Source organism: Anguilla rostrata, chromosome 13, assembly GCF_018555375.3.
Source record: "Anguilla rostrata isolate EN2019 chromosome 13, ASM1855537v3, whole genome shotgun sequence".
NCBI lineage: Eukaryota > Metazoa > Chordata > Actinopteri > Anguilliformes > Anguillidae > Anguilla > Anguilla rostrata.
This window is the reverse complement of record NC_057945.1, coordinates 29083227-29104367: the sequence shown is the minus strand read 5'-3', so window position 1 is coordinate 29104367 and position 21141 is coordinate 29083227. Positions and strand designations below refer to the sequence as shown.

At 38.9% G+C, this 21141-nt stretch overlaps 1 protein-coding gene across 3 annotated transcripts in view; it reads right to left on the bottom strand.

The window, feature by feature from the left end:
- cntn4 (contactin 4) overlaps positions 1-21141 on the bottom strand; it is a 145805-nt gene that overhangs the window by 13974 nt on the left and 110690 nt on the right. For all 3 annotated transcript variants that reach the window (XM_064305309.1, XM_064305308.1, XM_064305310.1), the window contains exons 11-12: positions 20931-21081; positions 4937-5064 (exon numbers count right to left, since the gene is read on the bottom strand). In XM_064305309.1, coding sequence (XP_064161379.1) covers positions 4937-5064; positions 20931-21081 — 279 coding nt within the window. The remainder of the gene's footprint in view (positions 1-4936; positions 5065-20930; positions 21082-21141) is intronic.

Below are 21141 nucleotides of genomic sequence, written 5' to 3'. Positions count from 1 at the left end.
CTCAATGAAATTGTGTATGCAAATTACGTGATCCCATTTTCTTACCATTATTGATAGTGACAGTGAATAGCAAGATCTTACATGAGAGCATTTGTTCTTCAGCTCAAGAATGCTGTTCTGAAATAAAATGATGGAAAGTAAACAGTTAGGGGAAAATGTCAAATAAAGCCTAAATTGTCAGCACTGTTGTTGAAATACCATGAGGATTAAAACAAGGCTATCAAGCCTACCAAAAATGTTTATGTATATTTACAAAAGGCAGAGGCTAAAGAGGAACAAATTTCTTAAACAAATGAAAGCAGGCCCCATGTAATGTCTTATAAACTCACTGTTTCTCGTGCTCTGCTCTATATAATGAAAAATGTGGCCCTATTTTATTGTGTCTATAATAATTGCATTAAAAAATGATCAGTTTAAATTAAAACTAGCATGAAGAGTGCAGCATTTTAAGTGCTAATATAGGAGACAGGCCTTAATTAAGAAGCTCTTTAAATATATGGTTCTTGCATCGTGATTTAATCTGCACCATGAAACATGAAATTAAATGAAAGCATAATCTAATTATGAAGACAGTGATAACTAAGTAGTAATGTTAACATTAGTGGCATGAAGGCTGTACATACACAAATATATCAGCTGAATTCTGCTGCAGGAAAATTGGGCTCGTATAAAAAATGAGAAATATCACCTTGTCATTTATGCACGAGAAACAAAACAGGATAAAGATAACAAACATAGGGGGAAAAATGCTGCCCTACCTTAAAATTACACCAATCTAAAAAGAGTACTCTAAAAGCAAACAGAATGTGTGGGCAGGACCATTAACATTCACCAATATCAACCTTGCTCAGTCAAATCTTGTTTTATTTTTCTTTTCAGAGGTCAGGATTAAAAATGACTCGCAGTCCAGACTTTCCTTTCACTAAAATGAAGCCAGACAGGCACAAGAATTAAAGCCTTAGATATAGTCTTGTGGCAAATCACTCTGCTGGCGAGCCTGGTCTGAAAACCTCTACATTGCAAACTGACATTGAAGTGTCCAAGTAAGTTTAATTGCCTGGTTAAACCAATTAAATATCATGTCCGCACATAGCGTAATGCTCCCAAAAACATTTATTTAAGAAACATGAAAAGAGAAACAAGATTTTAATCCTTAGGGATCTTTGTCAGGTAAAACCAGCCGTCATTAGTTCTGGTTGACTACACCAAACTCCATAGCATATACTGTCTTTGTACCCTTGTGTCACAGTGACCCACATCATAGTCAACACCACTCCACATTATAATAATATAATTTATTTCCTTTGAAAATTATCCCAGGATAACACCCATAAAACAACCATGCACGGCCCATTCATATTCATAACATAAACAAGAAAACATCATTAAAACAAAAACAAAATAAGAACCCCAATCTCCACTTCCCCAGTGACAAGGCTACATTATAACTGCTAGCAGCTGAGTATTTCCTGTGGCAGTAAAAGCCATTTGCCATCACTGGGCAAACTTGAAGTGCATACAAATGAGGAGGGATGGTCAGCTTTGATGTTATTGTCTCCAGTAAAACTAAAATTCCCCCCCCCCCCACTGTCAAGCAAATAATTTTCTCCCAGAATATATATTTTTTTCAATGGAGCTATATGTTATGGTCTTCTCCACCTTTAATTTGGCTGCATATTTGCTATCATGAATGAGAAATCACACTCCCATTTGAACGAGAACAGAAGTGCACTTCATCCAGACACCTAAATAAGGGGTATTTTTTTAAATAGGGAATGATTTAAAAAAATGAATCAAAGAAAAATCAGGAGGCGCTATAGCCTGGTGTGAGGAATCAGCAGAAAACTGTACACACTGTAGGCTCTCAAGGCAACCTTGACTGCTGACCTTAGAGAATCTATAATATATGAAACCAGCTTTTTTATTATTAATCAGAATGAAGAACACGCTGCCAGAAAATTGTGTGCAAATCAACTTCAGACATCAGCAGTCGTAAAAATAAAAGATACTAAACTCATGCCTCTCAGTTTATTTTGCATAACAGAGTGCTAAAAATATGGTATTATTCATCCAAGAGGCCTCTTTGAAAAGTGGCTGAATTTATATTCTTGCTAAAGGGACCAGCTGTTTTTCATTAACACAATGTGAATGCTAAAAACCGCACATATTAATATTTCACCATTATTGTGAAAGGCCAAAGAGGCTCTTAAAAAGCAAACAAATAAAAAAGGTTTCTATAGCAACCAATTTGCAATTCTGAAATGAGATGAAACTTCAAAATGCATTTTAATAGAGCACTGGTATTGTTGACACTGCTTTTCAAAGGGCTTTAGAAATCACTGACTTGCGGTAGGAAGACAGATAAATTGATTGGCCCTTTAAACAAACATGACGGCATATTCATCAACAACCATTTTGTCTTTCTTGTCAATGAAATAATGCATTAAACATTAAAGGATAAAAATATGCATTTCCCAACTTGACCTCACTACATAGTTAAAACTTTTTACCCCAACATTGTTTACCAATTGTTTACCACAGTGCATTTTAATTGAATCTAACCTGTCTATGGTCTTCATTAATGTGATACAGCATGGAGATTTACTCTACAACCTGGGATAGTGTTTTACTGTATCTTGCATTTTTCAGAGGGAATAAAAAGAGCAGAAGCCATCCACCTTGCAACGCTTTGCCTGGGCAACCACATCCCTGTATTTTTCTGTTAATCTGCATTTGTATTATGTAGAATTACAGTCCAGTTAGTTAAACAATTAGTTCACTTTTCCTTAAAATGCAGGTGCACTAAAGCACATTTTTCGACATGTATCTTTAACATTTTTTCAAGTCCACGTTTTCTACTACTTGGCTTATCTTTCGTGTTTTAACAGCCAAGTGAACTGAGATAAATCAGGCCCAAAAGGCCAGCCAAACTTCCGGATTACAGCTTGGACACATAGCTCTGAATTTGCAAGGGAAAAGGGATGCTTTCACTGTCCTGTGCAGCATGAAGAACTGAAAGAGACTATGAACTTCTGCCATCAGATTGTAGACTATACTGCCCATCTTTTAAATCGAAGAGAGCCCTTAACCATTTTGTGCTGTATGAATAGTATTTTAATCAGATATGCTGTGCTTGGCTTGTCTTTTGTCACCATTTTACTGCAATGTCTGTGTTTTTATCTGTTGTTCTATGGTGTTTTATTCCACCATGCACTGTACTACCTTCAGCAACACTGTGTTTTAAATGTGTACATTTCATCCCATTATTTCAGGAATTAAAAAAAAAAAAGATAAATTCTTCTTTATTCTGAGTTAATTAATTAAAATTTTAAAAATAAAATGGTCTAATCTAATACAAAATAACATCGTTCAATCAGGTCACATCCCACCGAAGATTCTTCTCACTGAAGTGTGCAATTTCAGGAAGGCTTGACCTTTACCTCAGTCAGGACGAAAATAAACAGGAAGGGAAGGTCCTACTGAACGGTGTGGAAACATGTGAATATTGTAGCACTTCCTGACTATTTGATAACACTGATTCCTCCATCTATGGGACTGCCTAGACCATAGAGGTGACAGAGGACATTTTGAATGACAGGCGGGAAGATCGCTGGGAGATCATTAGATGGACATTAACAATGCAAATGGTACTCCTTTTCCCAGGAGAATGAGGAGTGTTTACTTCAACCCACCTAAACTGTAGGTAGATATAAAGAGCACGTTCTTAAAAGTTCTTAATGAGAGCAGAGCTAATCAGCGTATGATTAAAAGTACAGTAACACTCAATTGAGCTTGTTTTTGTAAAAACTAGCGTAGCTTGATTCAGTGATTTTTACAATTTTTTTAGAGGAAGTAGAGGCTAAGTAAAGAGCAGATTCACATCCTGTTCTTCGTGACCTTTGATATTGAAGGCATGGGATGAAACTGAAAAGGTAAGTTAGGGGGGTGGAAATGATCTCACTCGCATGTCTTACTTCACATTCTCAAGCAAGGGGGACTGGGAGCAGAACAAAGTGGCCCTATGTGAGCTGCTTTACATCACTCCTATTCATTTTTAATGGGCTGTAATAAGTCACGAGCGCAGTGACAGAAGAGAGGGGTGATCCCACGTCCCGCAGGGTTTGTCTCCTGCTGAGGATCTGGCAGCGAGGCTCCTTTTCATCTCATCTGCACAACATTTCCCCTTACAGCACGCTTCCCTTTTTTTTTGCCAAAAGATCTGGTTCATTTGGACGGGCTTCTGAGCATGCTCATTGGCTGCCCAGATTCGTCCTGGGACAGAAGGACAGAGAGGAGGTGGCCGCAACCCTCTCCTCTCACTCCCTTCCCCCCTCACCAAATAAGCACTTGCTATGGAAAAATATTGGAAATATTAATTCATTCATCCTTTTCGGTTTTACAGGAAGACACAATTTATGTGATTTTAAAAACCAACATTGCTTAATTTCATAATTAGTAAAAACAATCCCTCCTTCCCGAGGTTGTTAACACCGAAGTGGTCAGGTAGGTAACAATATTTACAGAGCTTTGAGTTCATAGATCCAGCCACTAATTAATGCACAACAAATCAAGGTTACACTTTGGAATCCAGAAATGAGCACATCCGACATATACTGTCCTATATTACGTGTTTACACATTGTGCAGTAATCTATACACCAAAAAAACTGTTTTAAATTAACTGCAACAGAATTTAAATGTGTTCAGTGAACCACATACTCTATTAGAGCTAAACTGTCTTGACAAAAATAAACTGTGTTGATTTTTACACTGAGAATTAAACTGATTTTACTGTGAATTAAATCATATTGACCGTGTATATTTGAACTGAAATAGGTATTCATTGGAATACAAATATTCATTAACAAACACCCACAGAGAAAACCAACATACAGGACAGCAAGAGATCACAGGGACAAATAAACAAAACCACCTACCTTTCACAACCAAACTCCCCTCGCTGCTAGCAACTCCAAACTGGTTCCTGGCCACACAAGTGTAGTGGCCTGCATCAGATTTGCTCACATTAGATATCCGTAAACTTCCACTGTCCAGTATAGCAACTCTGCAAAACACAAATTACGCATTCATTATAGTGACAGTGAATAGCAAGATCTGAAAAAGCAATGGCGTCAAAGGTTTTTAAAACTCTACAATCATACTCGGCTACAAACAGGCTGTCAGTTTTGCAGAATGTATTGCCATTTAAGTGCATTACCCAGTTTGCTATTCTTATAAAAATGAAAGGAATTTATTTCAGCAAGGTGAAACACAGGGAACTTGGTCTTGTTATTTGAAATTCTTTGCACGTGCTATTGAAATGAAATGAACGACTACACAGGGTCTTACGCAAAACAGTAGTTTCTACAGGTCTTTATTTCTCAAGAGGAAAAACAACTGACATCTGCAGTATATAGGCTCACATTACCCCTGAAATTCACCGCAACAGCAAATCTCAGTTTTGTTTGAATCTATTAAGGAACAACTTTGCATAAGCAACACGCGAACTGGCATATATATCAAGCCATGATGGTTAATAGGAAGAGTATATATGTGCGGGATTCAGTCACGTACTCACAGTGCAGTTCTCACAAGGCAACAGTCCAGAGGCACAGGTGCTACAGTTATCAACGTTTTCTTTTTAAAGAAATAATGTTTCCAATTATGCCCTTGTCACAGGCTGAAAGCCTACAGTGATGAAGGCTCATCCTTCACGGCTCTGTTTTTTCCCTGATAGGTGACACGACTGATGAATGAAACGGTTGTTTTGCAAAAGTGATTCATGCCTTGCCCGGATACACAGACGCCAGGGCGACTGCAGTCAGTGCACCCCAAACATGCGGGCGCGGTGGCCACCGGGCCCTGTGAATGAAGGTCGATAACCCTTAACGTCCCATTACATCGGCCCAAATAAAGAGTGGGAAATGGAAATGTGACCTTGAAAGCACAGAAGGATGTGCGATGGGACCGCAGGTTCATTAAGCTGCAGAGGAGGCATACTATTTGAAACACTCCATTGACTCTGCAAGCTGTAAATACCAAAAGGCCTTTGACCCAGCTGAAAAGAGGAAGAAAACTGGACTTCATTCAGACAGTGGCAAAATGAAAAGCAATATTACACCCTTTCATTTTAAAGAACTGTCTAATAGCAGGTAATCTGCTGTGTGCTTGCAACATGGCTTCAATATCTTCAGCCAGGGACGCTTCTGTTTTAAAAGGAACTAATTGCACAAGGTCGCGAATTGTCTTATTTGTGTTAACAGTATGAGCAATTAATAATAACCCACTTTCACATCAAATGGATGAATTTTAAAGAATATAAGATCAAGGCAATGGGAAAAAAATGTACTATTTGCATCTGTTCAAGCAGACTAGTTACTGTATACAAGGATTTAGCAAGTCACTGTATGACTCAATATATATTTCACAGATTCAACTAAAAAATTCTACCTATTTCAACTAATAAATTAACCTTGACCAGTATCACATGAAAAAAAACATCCCTTTTCATAATAATTTTCATTTAACCTTTGAAACTTTTTGGCATTTTAAAACTTTTTGTGCTGCATAATTATATACTGTATGTGGACAGAATTACTTGGATAACAAAAAACAAGAAATTTCAAGCTAGCAATAGAATTTAGGTTTAGATAGCCAGCAGCCATTGAGAGCTTCAGTGTCATTGGTAGTTAAAAGCGCTTCATTTCAGTGCAAATAACCCCATGATTAATTATTTTTAAATTGTTTTTTTTTCAACCAAGGTTATATGTTTCGGAAGATATGAAAACACATCATTACCATGAGACATCATTCATCGGAATGAGGTCAGCTAATTATTTGGTGACCAGCCCAGTGAGGACACAATGCTTTTCACCCTGTAAGAGCAAGGTATTTTTTCAATAAATTTCTTTAGCATATCTTTTCCCATTTATTCAGCAAAAAATAAAAAGGTTTCAGCAATAAAGGGATTTGTTCAACCGTTTATCGCTTGCTGCACAAACAAGCTGCAGGTCGAAATGAGAAATACAAACATAACAGGGATTACTTTTTGCAAATGTACACCTGACAAATTTTGCAGTACCTTGCTTCATCTAGAACAAATCATGGACTGGATTCATAAACAAAACCATTTCAGAAGCCTGCAAAGAAACGATGCAGCAATAAGCATTACATTAATGCAATATTTCGGTATATTCACAAACCTCTTCATCCCCAGAGAAAGGCCAAGGGGTATGAGAGGGCCATTCTCTGGAATGAGGGGCTATTTTCTGGAATCTGTATCAAATATATACAGGCCTATTTAGAAAAGGCTCCAAATAATCATGACTTTAATTTTATACTGTCTCAGTCTTCCTGTTAATGTATTGAAGCACAGAACTGACAAGCACTGGGGCAGGGCCACAAGCAGGTGTGGATGATTATTATTTTACTGTAATTACAATTAAATATGCTCCAAAATATGACATGTTATTGTAATGAGACAAGTATAGCACAGTAAGCAAAACCCTGAAACCAAGCAAGTTTGATCTGGTCAAATTAAATATTCTCAAAAATGACAGCAACACTAAGGCTGTAAAATAGTGTAATTGTTCAAGGACGTGAGTTTTAACTGGAATTATGTTAAAATGGCATGTTAAGCACAGCTGTCTGACCTGCTTGGGTACATTTCTAGCACAACAAAATGAGAATATGTTAAATGTAACCTTTGAAAGTCACTCTAGATGAGGGTGTTTCCTAATCAAATAAATAATATTAGATTACGTTTCAATTTACAGCAGGGGACAGACTGATGCCGATTTTAATGATTAGTATGGTGTTTATTTGCTTGACATGTGACCTTATTATTTATACATGTACTTATTTTCACTGAGGACATTGAGGCTTAACAGTTAACACACTGCTCTTGGGTGCGACAGCAATCCCGTGTTTTCACGAAAAGGTTCTCTGTTGCTGTGTGAAAATAGAGATGTGTATACATCAGCAGAGAAAAACATATATCCAGAGTTTTTCCAGTTTCCTTGACACAAAACTTATCCAGTAGGTCTGTTCAATCACCCAGCAGAGGCTTCCCACCTTAGTCCTTGAATCAGACAGTACAGGGGAAGACGCATCAATAATTTACAGGTAAGATGACAGAGAGTGCCACTCTTTTCATCGCAGAATCACACAAGCTAATGCCCAAAGCTATAAACCTCTGAAGAGGAGACGATTATTTATAACACAAGGGGGATCCCGAAACACACTCGTGTCATCCTCAAAGTGCAGGAAATTTATGGAGAGGATGAAGCCACAACCAAAAAGAGCAGGGCAGCATAAAAAGCAGTGTTCTTCTGTATTCCGAGGAGAGATGAAAGACGTGCAAATAACAGCGTGGTCATGCAGCCGTCTCTCCCACTCTGAAGTGCAAATTGCAGAAAATTGCACAGTCTCAAGTAAAATTCACTCTCGTTATCTTTTGACTTTTGAGAAGTCACCCCCACTCTGTCTAGAATGCGGCTTTACTATATGCGAAAAAGGCCCTGTTTTTGCATACTAAATGTTAGATTTCATCATCTTTCACGATGGTTCTCTGGAATTTGTTTTACTCTTGCTGCCAGGGGTGTCACTGCACTCCTTGACAAGGGCTCCGTGACTCTTTGCCGCTCCTGGAGAAAAAAATGGAGGCGTGGAAAGCTAGGATGCTAATCGACAAAGAGATGCAAATCATACCCTCAATCTGTCACATAAAAAGTCACATACAAGGTATTTATCAAAAAAATTAACTAAGACATGGGTTAGATGGCTGCAGATACAGATCTAGAATTTATCAACATTGGTCCATAACCTGGTCAATGATCAACCAGATTAACTCACCAGAATATATGTTAAGGAAAAATTATGGTATAATTCAGGCCACAAATGTGCCAGTGTGTTCACTGAAACTAATCAATGAATACATCATCAAAATGTAGAGTGTTTGTAAACACTGTAAAAACGGACCACAAAATGACTTCTATCACAATAAGCTTCAACCAAATGCCTTTTTTGTTTCTAAACCAGTTGACATTCTCAAAGCAAGCCTTATTCTTCAATTAGTACTTGTAAAATGTGCTATATACATACCATCAGAATACAACCAATTAATTTCATTTTAATGCTCTTTGCTTTCTTAAATATGTATCACAGTTTGTATTTTGGATCATACAGTTCTTTTAGTTGTACATTGAACAACTTCAAGTTGTATGTACCATGATTCATAGATGTGTGTGCATGCAGATTATTACTGATAGCCTACGTGAATTCATTATTTAACATACAGTCATGACGACACTCGTTTTAATCAGTTGAGCCAAAGACTAATGGATATGCACACTTTTCAGCTTGATGTCTCTCTCTCTCTCCTTGATATTCATTAGTAGTGTAAACAAAATGATGCTGTGGAAAATAGGGGTTAAGATTCTATCGCTGAAATTATTCATCCATGCAGCTGTGTGAAAAGGGGGCATCTTCTGCTTCTGGTGATTTCACAAAATAATTAACCTCTGCTAAGGCGTGTTAAATTCTTGGCACATCCAGCCTCTGCATGCACTTGTTTAGTGCTCACTTCTCCTTGCCAGTTTTAATGACTATAAAGTACCAGTCATGTTCCAGTGCTCTTGAAATGACAATATATTATGCAAATGATATCAATCACACCGACTGCATTCAGCTTCATGTGTCATACGTGCAGAATTGCAGAGTGTTTTAGTATCGGGATATTCCTTCTACACGGTGACCATCTCTGACCTACCTGCAGGTGGTGTTTCTAATCATGATTGTATCAACATGTCTGGAGAAAATACAATGCCCAACAAGAAAACTCTGAAAGAGGCTCAGATGCAGTATCTGTTGAGAGAAAGGCGAGGTCACCTTATTCTCTCTCGGGTTGGACCCTACATCAGATGTTGATGTATGCTTCAGACTGCCTTTCAAACCCCGCAGTGAATGAAGGAAAATGTCTGGAGTCTTAAGATAAATTGCATGTCGCTTTCTCTGAATGTTTCCCACAGATCTTTGTTTTGATTTAGGTGCCAAGGTCATCCTTTTCAAACACAAAGTTCACCCAAATAACTCAGGAAGTGGAAATGTTGCTAGTCATTCAGCTCAACTGAGCAGTTGGTTCCAATTAACTACATCTCAGAAAGAAATCTGGCATGCAAGCTGGTAATGCCGCCATTGTCTAGATTAAATGAGCATTATGGCCCTGCAAAAACATATGTTTTTGTGTCTGTGTAAGTGAGGTTATGAATTGAGCCTGTGTCACTGGGACCAAGCAGTACATTTGTATCTGACAGCTCTCCAATATCCAGGTAATTAATATCGATTTTTGGCACAAGAGACTCTTTCCTATTGCTTCCTGCCAGATGTCACATTATCATACTTTATCAACTCTATCTAATATTTCTAAAAATAATAATCTCATTTGTATTCAAATGGACAGAACCTTGGCTCTTACTAAGTAATAACAAAGTTATAACAAGCTTCTATGGCAGCATGCTGTTTGCTTTACCGGCCCATCCCTAAACACTGGTCCCTCATCTGACATTTTTTTATTTTTGTTGTAGTTATTGCTGCCCACACCATTATCACTGCTTTATCATATCACCATTATCACATCACAGCTATTAACAACATTTTCTTGGAGATAAAAAAACAAGCAAATTTAGGTAACAAAGACAAGTCCATTTACAAATATTACATAGACTGTGATATGAATTCATAGGCAATGCGTATGCGTACTGAACGAGGCCCATCTTTCAACCTGTTAAGGAAATATCCCACAGGACTGCAATGTCTAAAATTCTTTATCATCAGATTGAAAAGCAAATTATCATTTTCTTTTATTCAACCCCAAGTGTAGCTTTTTTTATTTTTTTTTTACCATCATCAGGTATCTCAGCAAGAGTAGTTCATATGTTTGTTTGCTGTCTATGTATTATATAACAAAGACTAAAAGAACATACATGTATGGGTACTGGAATAGAAATTTTAATTAACCTCTTTGATTTTCATTCAAACCAAACAGTTTAATTCCCTACTTAATATAACTACTGAACCAGTCCTCCAGGCAAGGGTAAAACAGGAAAAGGAGCAAGCACGAGAAACAAAAAACATGTAACTCTCTACAATATGCACAGTTTTAGTCCTGTTTGTACATTAGAGCTGAAAGTTAGACCAAATTTAATAAATTAATTAGATTAAATTCATTAGAGGGGATACTTCAATACATGCACATAGAAAAATCATTGTATAATGGACAAGGTCTGGTGAATCATAAAGACTACTTCTTGTTGAAATTGTTATTCAATTTGTTAGCATACCTAAAAATATGCACACTTCTGCCTGGAAACTTGCTATTCATACAGCTACACAGCTATAATTAAAAGTTTCAAATAAAACAAACTATTACACTTTCATGCTGATTTTTTCTTCCCTGTTAAATGGCACTGGCAGGTAGTAATTTAAAAAAACAGCCCCTGTCGTGGATGTTTTCAAAACAATGTTAAGTCAGTTAGTCTAACTTCTATAAGGTACACCTTTATACTATTTAAACTGTTATCCTTTTTGAAGTAGTCAGTAGAAAAAAAGTGATACTTTTTGCCCCTTGAACGCCAATCAGAGCATTACGTTTAATAGCATGCCAAGTGGAGTTTGTAGTAGAGCCATGCAGAATGCCTGAGGAGGATGGTTCTGAGATAGCGGACTGTGATAAAGAATGACTGACAGTAAGTGTCAGACCTGTTCTCTTCTACAGTACAGATGGCCCTGTACACTGCAAACACCGGGAGGTACAGGACGATTTTTTAAAATGTTATTTTAAAATTAGAGATAAAAGCTGGAGTTGCAGGCTGTCACTGAAATGACATTTCTCCTCAGGACCTTCCCGGGCTGACCCTAACACTTCAGAGGTTTGAGAAGCACTGAGGTTGTCATGGTAATCTATGGACTCATAACAAACAAAGCACGCACACACACTGCAAAGGGGAGAGGCATCTACCCTGCAATGGAGGTATTACTCTTTAATTTGAGATCGAGTGCCAAATGTTTGCCGTTCCTTATAATGCCATCAAGCGAGAAATGAGAGCTGAGATTTCCCTAGTGGGTACCAATCCAGAAAGCAAAAATTTAATATCAAAATCGACATGCCGAGCCTACATGTGTATGGAGGCACATTGGTACACATTCCAGATTAAGTTATCCAAGATTAGCTCTAATTTTGTATTTTGTAAATTGTTGCATACATCTTTAAATGTTTCTGTTGCTCTGTAAATGATCACTTTGATCACATGTTTATGAAAAGCTTTTGAACCACAAGAATATGTTCTGAGATTAACATCATAGCTGCTTACTGGCAAACTGCTTTTTGGAAATTAACATAGCTTCACAGTTTGGCTTACAAGTGAGGCTAATATACACCATTCACAAGAGACTAAGTAACTATTAGCTGACTTGCTGTAACTCAGTTACAGTTTGTAAGCTTTAAGGTGGTCTGAATTTCCAGCCAATTGGCTTCTCCTCAACAAAGTATGAACTAGTGGGTCATCAGCTTTTCAACTCACCCATGATGCTGTAAACTACTCACTCACAAAAGGTGGCAGCGATGCTATCAGAGAAGAGTGAGAGGTGGGATAGCTATTGTAAATGACATGCCATTGACAAATAAATTATTTATATATCACTGATCAAGCAGGTCCATCATAACTACTAGTAGTTGACTGGTTTTGGAAATATGATGTGACTGTAAGGAGGGCACGTGTTCATTGAGACCTCAAAACTGGCTGCAATCCAATTAAGAAGAAATTTGACTCAGAGATGAATAGATAGTTGGAGGGGACAATTTAGGAATTTCTCAGTATTGAATGGGATGTGTCCCTTCCCAATGGTGCTCCGTTACACCCACGGTTCACAATATCGGCTCACCAATGGTGAGCATTTCATTCAGTGCATCATACTTACTGATTATTTCCAGTAGCTAACAATTTAATCAAACTGTGGCACGCTCGTTTGGATTGACTTAATTCCCTGTTGCAGAATAGGCTAGAGTTGTGTTTGTAATTAAACTGGGACGAGAAAGTGTTTATCAGCCACTGGCACAAAGGCCTTATGGATGTACTGGTACAGGATTTCTTTAATCGCAAATTGCTCTCACAGTTTATTTCTTCCAGCTGATATTCATCTCTACCTGATACTTGGGGGTATCCTTCAAGGAATAAAGAGCAGACATGTGTTCTGGAGACATTGTCTGAGGAACCAAGATGGATTACTTGTGCTGTGCTGGCGAATTCTCACTTTGAAAAATGATATCAGCAGCGGTCTCCCAGATAAAAATAATCCCACAGAACAGAACACAGGATGTGGACTGTTAAAGGATACAATCCTAATCTTAACAAACATCTTTAAGTTCATTTTTGCATTGGGTAAAAAGGATACAGATATTCTAACTACAGCAGTTTATTTTATGGTTTAAAAAATCTGTTCAAGACAGAGGTTAGAAAAGGGTTACCAAAACAAACTAAAAATGCAAGATACATAACTTACTAATACTCATGTTAAGACTAGGGAAAGACTTTAAAGTAGCTTCAAATGCCCCAAAGGTCAATAACGGCTTCAATAAATGCATTTTGCTGATCATATGAGAAAGTTCACGTTAAATATTCCAGGGTAAACATTAAGAATATTCTTGACTGATTACATATCTTGGGGTAATGATCTCTCTTGAATTTCGACAGCTTTAAACATAGCATTTTTCAAACTGCTTACATTAGTACATCAGTCAATAGTATCTATCCTCTTGATTGATGCATTGGAGGGGGTAGAGATCAATTAAACATTGCACTTCTCAGTTAATTGTATTAGCATGTCATATTGATGTATCCTCTGACAAAGTACTAATAATCCACAAAACTCTCAGAGAGAATGTCTTTTGTGGGAAGTGTAGGCAAGACCACACCACGGTTATTTTTACAGGAGCTGTTTAAGGGTTTGTCCTGAGCTGCAGGGAAATGCAAACACAGCTATAATCCTTTGATTTCTTTGAGCTGAATGAGGAGGTCTCACTCATCATCTTACTGTCCCCTTCAAGTGACTTTCACCAGACTAACACTAATGAAGGCTCTGGCTAAATTACTTTAGCTAGCCACAAGCAAGTGCCTCCCCCTCTAAACCCCTCTCAAACAACAAGGTAATAATAAGATCAAATATGTTTTGGGCAGCAAAACTTTTTAATATTCTGCTCTGGTGCCATAAAGCCATACTGCAGCTACATTGGTTTGGGGGTGATTTAAAATCTGCTTTTCAAGCAGATGTTCATTTAACGTCAAATGATGAAATTAGCCGCGATGGCGGGAGGATGGGGGCAAAAAAATAAAAGTGACATTTAAACTTGATAAACAACAGTTTTTAATAAGCACAACAGCATGTGGCCTCTGAAAATGATATGCCAAAACAGCGTATTGGGCTTCACTTTCAAAATTAACATTTAATCGCTAGCTTTATTAATAGACCTGTTTCCACTGAGTACAATAAAATTTTACAGCTTCATAACATTTCATTTTTATCAGTTTGATGGTGGGTTGATTTTCATACGCAAGACAATAAATAGACAGGCATAACCCAATCAAAATCTAATTATTCTCAATAATATCAAAGTTAGATATGTAATATAATTAGACAGAAGGTGCGTGCAGGACCCTCAATCACACATTCGCAAAAAACCTGGAGCAAAACGGATGCATCACAATTATGGCCGCGCATTAAATTGCCACTTGAAAACAAGCGCCCCGCGTGAACATTAATTCAAACGCGGCGTCGCGGGCGTCACCCGCTCACTGCGCTGTTTCTATTCCTTAAATGAAGCCTGCGTTTTGTGCATGACAGTAATGTGCCCTGGGATGCTTGTTGCGCAGCTGACGCGCTTTTAAATGCGCTCTCGCACTGCTGCCAGGCATCTCTTCAGCCATTTCACAACCATCATCATTTCCCCTGCCTCTGTAGGGAAGGGGATTGGTCACAGGCAAAAAGGCAGAACAAAAGCAATATAAATACAATACTTTTCACTTTCTCTTAAGAAGAATGCCATCGACAGTCAATGACCCGACAGAGGAAATAGAGATGGATTGCACTGCCCACTTGCCTGCCATGGGGAGACTGGGCTCCGCCACAGTACAAGAGAGCCACTTTGGTGAGGCTCACGGCTTGAGTCACATCCTACTTCAGCCCTGATGGCCTGGACTGATGCTTCTATGAAGGGCACTTTCCTGTGAGATATCCTCGTTCTGTCACCTCTTTTTCTGTGAAAGCCGAGGAAACTACTACATAATATAAATCATTAATCCCCGGGACAGATTTAAATGATAAATGTTTTTATACTGTACATATATGTACTGTATGCAACATCATAGCTGTAACATCTGAAAATGTGAATACTCTCTCGAAACAGTCACAGGTCAGGGCTTTAATGAACTAATCTGGATTAATCCACTAGATTAGGCTTTTCATTGCTAAAGCTATTTTGCTGATGTAAGGGGGAAAAAGGTAAGTCTACATTACTGGCATTTAGCAAATGCTCTCATCCTCAGCAATTTACAGTTTTACATAGCATCCATTTATACAGCTTAAGCAATTCAGGTTAAGCACTTTGCTTAAGGCAGAGCCCCAGCAGAGAATCAAACCTGCAACCTTTGGGCTACATGCCCAGTTCCCAAACTAAATACTCTGCCACCTACAGAACACAGCCTTGAATGGAGTAGATTGTTTTGAGCGTGTCTGCGTAACGTAATATTTAGATAATTTCAGAACAAAACACTCATCCTAACTTCATAATTAACCATTACAAGCAATATAACTGGAAAACAGCAGGAGCCATAATAAAACTTGCCTTCTCTCCCTCCTTAAATCCCTCTATCCCTCCCACACTCAACCTTCTCTTCTCCCTACAGTTTGCTCATTGTCCACTCAGACATACATGCATACACACATACGCATGCACGTACGCATGTACGCACACACACGCACACACGCACTGTGATCTCATTCACAAAGCTTCAGGCAAATTTTTCAAAAAGGTCAATGTGATAAATATAGACCTGACAAAGGGTCCAATTCTAATTTAATGCCATTTCGGTCTCCTTTTAAGGCCTCTGGTGCATGTTGTGAATTTATGACTATTCTCGTCCATTAAACAAAAAGGTTTGACTTAACAAGCCATATCAAACCTTACAAATTTTTCCTCAATCCATGTTTTGTTTATATAAATCAACGCACATCTAACTGTGCAGTGAAACAACTCATGAAATATATTTTATCAACACATTTTCAGTGATGCACTTTTTTTCCCACAGAGATGGCGAATGGCAAGCTCAAAATGTATTCAGCAGCACACGGCTCGTACACCAGTGCACACATCAGGTCCCACAACACAGTATTCACTGTATCGATTAAAATAATTTCTTATTTAAAGCATCACACGACCAAACTGCACACCTTCATTATAGCTGGGAGGGCCAGGGAAATTATACTGCAGCCATCAACAAGTCTACTGAAATCCAAGTCAGCATGGTGGAAATACATGCCGACGTCCCTTTAATTTCAGTTTAATTATTCATCACATAATGGACTGTAAACCACTCCGATGATGAGAGTTGCCCTTGCACTTTTCCTTCCGTCCAGGTGCAGTTAATCTCAATCTTTCTGTTCCATTTACTCTGGTCTCATCCCTGTGCATAAGCCTCAGTGGTTTTGATGAGGAGTCTTATCACAACAGATGAACAAAGCCAAGAAGAAGAGGCACTTCAGCAATATAGCAGTACATACGGACCGAGTACGCTAAGAAAAAGGCACACAAAGCAAACAGGCAGCAGTGAGGACATGCCTAAAAGCACTGGCACCATTACTGCATGGGGGGGGGTTTGCCTTCGTGAAGCCAGTGTTTTCCTTATGGTGACATAATTAAAATGACATGTTTCAAGCATTGATCCAGGGCTGACATGGCCCACTTACACTCTCATCAGCCAGATCTGCTCTGAAGTCCTGACTTGCGATCTCAGCTGCTTTGTTCCAGCTGATGTCATCTAAACTGTGTCCCTGCAGGGCTGCATGCGTGCGATAAGACATCCCTTCTCCCGGCTTCCTGCTGAAATGGCGGCCGCTATGAAGATGGATTACTCGGCTGGTGACACTGGCTCTCCCTCTTCCAAAAAGCCACTGCAGAGCGCTAAAGCAATTAATGCAATTAATCTTGAAAGACAGGAGTTCAACCGCTCGGCTCTGCTTATGTGTGCTCACACACGAGCATGCACCTGTGTCCTGGAACATTCCATTTACATGAAATAATAATGCGATTAAAGGCCATTCTCTGATAATTGCATGACGGTGCATGGCCTCAGGGAAAACTATCAATGGAGTATCAATGAGTTCCCTGCCATCAGGTGAGGCAATGGTTGAACCTTCTTCCTGTACATTCACCGGATCGCTGGCCTTGCAGTTTGAATGCCTGCTGTGACACAGGTAGGTCATGAGTTCAACCCACAGTGGAGCTGTGTGAAAGACAGTGGCAGTCACTGCATCTACAGACTGCGGTGCAGCAACACAGAGCTGGATTGAGAAATGGCTTTAACACGGAGTCTCATTTTGCCCACAAAGAATGCTTAAAATCTACCTGTTTAATGGTTAATTAATTAATTAAAATATACACATAAATCATATTTTTATAAGTGAAACTACATATATACTGTAATTCAGTTAATTTGAAAATTGCTAACTATGTATACAGTCGCCCACAAGGACTTCAAAAGCAGAAGCACAAACACAGAGGAAAACACAAATTAAGAAACAATGCCAATTTCAAAACATGCAATCATCTAAAGCAATTGCAACAACGGAAAGGAGAGAAGAAACGTACCGCAAAATACCCAAACAAAAGTAAAAAGGAAATGTGCTGCAAATTGAAAAACACATACAAAAACAAAAACAAATTCGCCAGAGGAGAATTGCCGCGAAACCAGTTGATACAATAGAAGTGCTCGGTGCCACTAGGGGAATCACACAATAGCATTCATTTTAATTAAATTAGTTTCTGAACTTGCAGGAGGTTTCCTTTTTACAGCATTTTCTTGAGCATTTTGCTGAATGTTTCTTCTCTTTCTGCACATTTCTGCTGCCGCACTTGCTTTAGTCTTTTGTGTGTTTTGAAATTTGCATCATTTCTTGATTTGCAGTGCATTTCCCTTTATGTTTGTGCTTTCGCTTTTGAAGCGTGATCATCCATGCGGGCCACCGTTAATGTTAGCTCACAATTGCATTCTAGCTACCCAAAAATATCTTGGTAACTACCTCAGAACTGTGCTAACACTCAATCATAAACAAATGCAACCATCCTATTAGGGTACCTAATTCATCGTATTGTAAATACTGGAGTGAGGTACAGCTACCTGAAATAGCGATTCACTTCATACCGTATTCTGATTGTTAGCTTGTCCATTTTGGTCAGCAGGTCATTCAAATCAGTGAGTTCAGGAGCCTTGAAACATAGTCTCAAACAGCCGAACAAAGGCATAAAGAACATCAGGAAAGTCAAGAGTGCTGGTGCTATTATTTAATGTTCCAAGCTTTGGTCTCACTTTCACTCTACAAATAGTAATTCATTTTTGTTTGATGTGCATAAATGAGCAAGCGAGAGAAAAAAGATAATCATATTCCTTGACGAAAAAATATATTCAGTTTCAGAAGAAAGAGCTACTTGGCAGTATTCCCCTTTCAACTCTACAGATGCAGAATTCATTTACTTATCATAAATGAGCAGTTTGACTATGTAATCATTTTATTAATTCCTTGTACAAAGAAATTTTAAATTCCTTCAGAAGGATCAGAGCTATCTTTATATTCAAATCAAAACTTGCATGAATCACACTATACCAATGTGCATTAACAACGAGACATCTTTTACGTGACTGTAAGTGCACAAGGTATCAAGTATTTTCCATTAGAATTGCATGAAACATCCCATACACAAGGGACATCCCCCTTTCATTTTTTCATTGGAGAAGCGCTTATAACATTATCACTTCGGTCTCTTATTAAATCAGTAATGTGAAACTTTAATTCCACGAAAAAGAAACATGTTGATATATTATATCCCCAAACATTCTTCTCGAAGGAACCTTTTAGAGCATGTTTTTTTAAATGCATTAAAATAACTATTTTAAAATAAAACTTCATATATTCCGTAGACTATTATATGTATTTTTTTCAAGTTGCTCAGCAGACATTATAACAGGAATTACTAGTTGGCACTAGCAGTTGACCGGTCAATTGAAGGGCACCAACAGCAAACAATTATTCAAACACAGAGCATTTGCAATCAGCTCTTTTTGCAACACATTCTTTGTGTATATGAAAATGCTGGAAAGTCACCATAATCACATCTTGCTATTGTCACTGCCGCACAGTAACAGTACCCTCCACCCTGCCTCCCCCTCTTCATGGGCCGGGTGCTCATAGGCACCCCGCCCCACCCCCCAAAAAAATAAATAAATAAATAAGTAAAACTGAACATATGTCTGGATGCAGGGTGTGGGATCACTGCTTCAGGACCCCTGTGGTGGGCGCTAAGTGCTTGATTAACACCCCGGCTGTGCACGTGGGGGCGCTATTTTTGACCCCTGCAAGGATGGCAGTTCCTGAATTCCTTCCAGTACACCCCACTGGTTTTTATATATATTCTTCACAGTAGACGCGATAATACACAGCTGGCTAGGTGAGAAAACATGACTGTTAAAATAAATTATATATAAACTATGCTCATTGAGGAAATTATTTTTTACATTTTTTTTATCATAAATGCATGTAAAACCTGGCAACCCTCTGAGGCTAAGCAGGCATAGTATTGGTTCATGCTTAAATGGGGTTAAGTTAATGTATAACTAAGTTCTCAGGTATGTTGGCGGGCTGGTATTGGGCATTCTTTTCCCTGAATTGAATTACAAGCCAATGCCCTAGCACAGTAATGGGAACACTGCTGTAAAAGGTGCCACACTTCAGATGAGATGTTAAGTCAAGGTCACTGTGGTCTTTAAGAGCCCCTGGAACTTTTAGTAGTGTTAATCCTGGGGTCCTGGTTAAATTTAAACAAAAGCTGGCTTCTTAACATTACATCTGATTGGTCTTTATGATCTCGAGTCCCCTGCTCACTATGATTCATCTGGTTCCCACTACAAAATGCCTGTTGACCTACCATTTTAAACAAAGGAAAAATAAATAAGTAAAAAGCTCACAGTTAGTCTATCCAGCCACTGCACAGGGTCCCCATTAATGTGACAGTCCAGAATTAAATTATGGCCGATGACCGTGGCCAAGGAATCTGATAGAGTGGCACACAAAGAGCCACAGTCTTGTTCCTGGGGAGGGAAGCTTTCATTGGCGGAGTATATTCTGCCTCCTAACACAATAGCGCTACCTCTGGTCATCCATGCACCTGCAGTCTGCATGCACTAGAAGACTGAGATGCGCAGCGATCTGGACAAATGGCTGCACAGCTAAGCCGTCGAATGACAGGGTACAACTAATTGGCTGCTGCACCCTCCTGAACTAAAGGGGCATATCACCATAATAGGATATGGCTCACATTCACAATTGGGAAATCCAAAAAAAAGGGGGTCAGTGATAAAAGAAAAATGCAAATGAAATTGTTGTATCGTAAATCCCTTGTACTTTGTGAGAGCAAGAACCAGAGATGATGAGAGAGGGATGCAATACCTCACCAGCACTAGACCTCAGCGCAGAGGTGTAATTCTTACAGCACGACGACTCTGACACGAGTCTTTCATCACCTCAACTAACACAGAACAAGCCCTCGCCGTCTCTTTTACCACCTCGCCCGATTCAAGCGGAAGAATACAGCGGGTCGGGACGGTGTACCTGTGGCTCTCTCGGAGGGCCTCGTTCCCCTTCCTCCAGGAGATCATTCCCCATGGAGACATCTTGGGCCGGCACTCGATAAGCACGTCGCCGCCCTCCCGCACCAGCGTGTGCACCTTCAGCGGGTTCTGGGAGAAATCTGGAGCAACAGCTGAAAGAGGGACAGGTGTTACAGAAACACTACCGTATGGAGTAACCCGCCAACCCTACA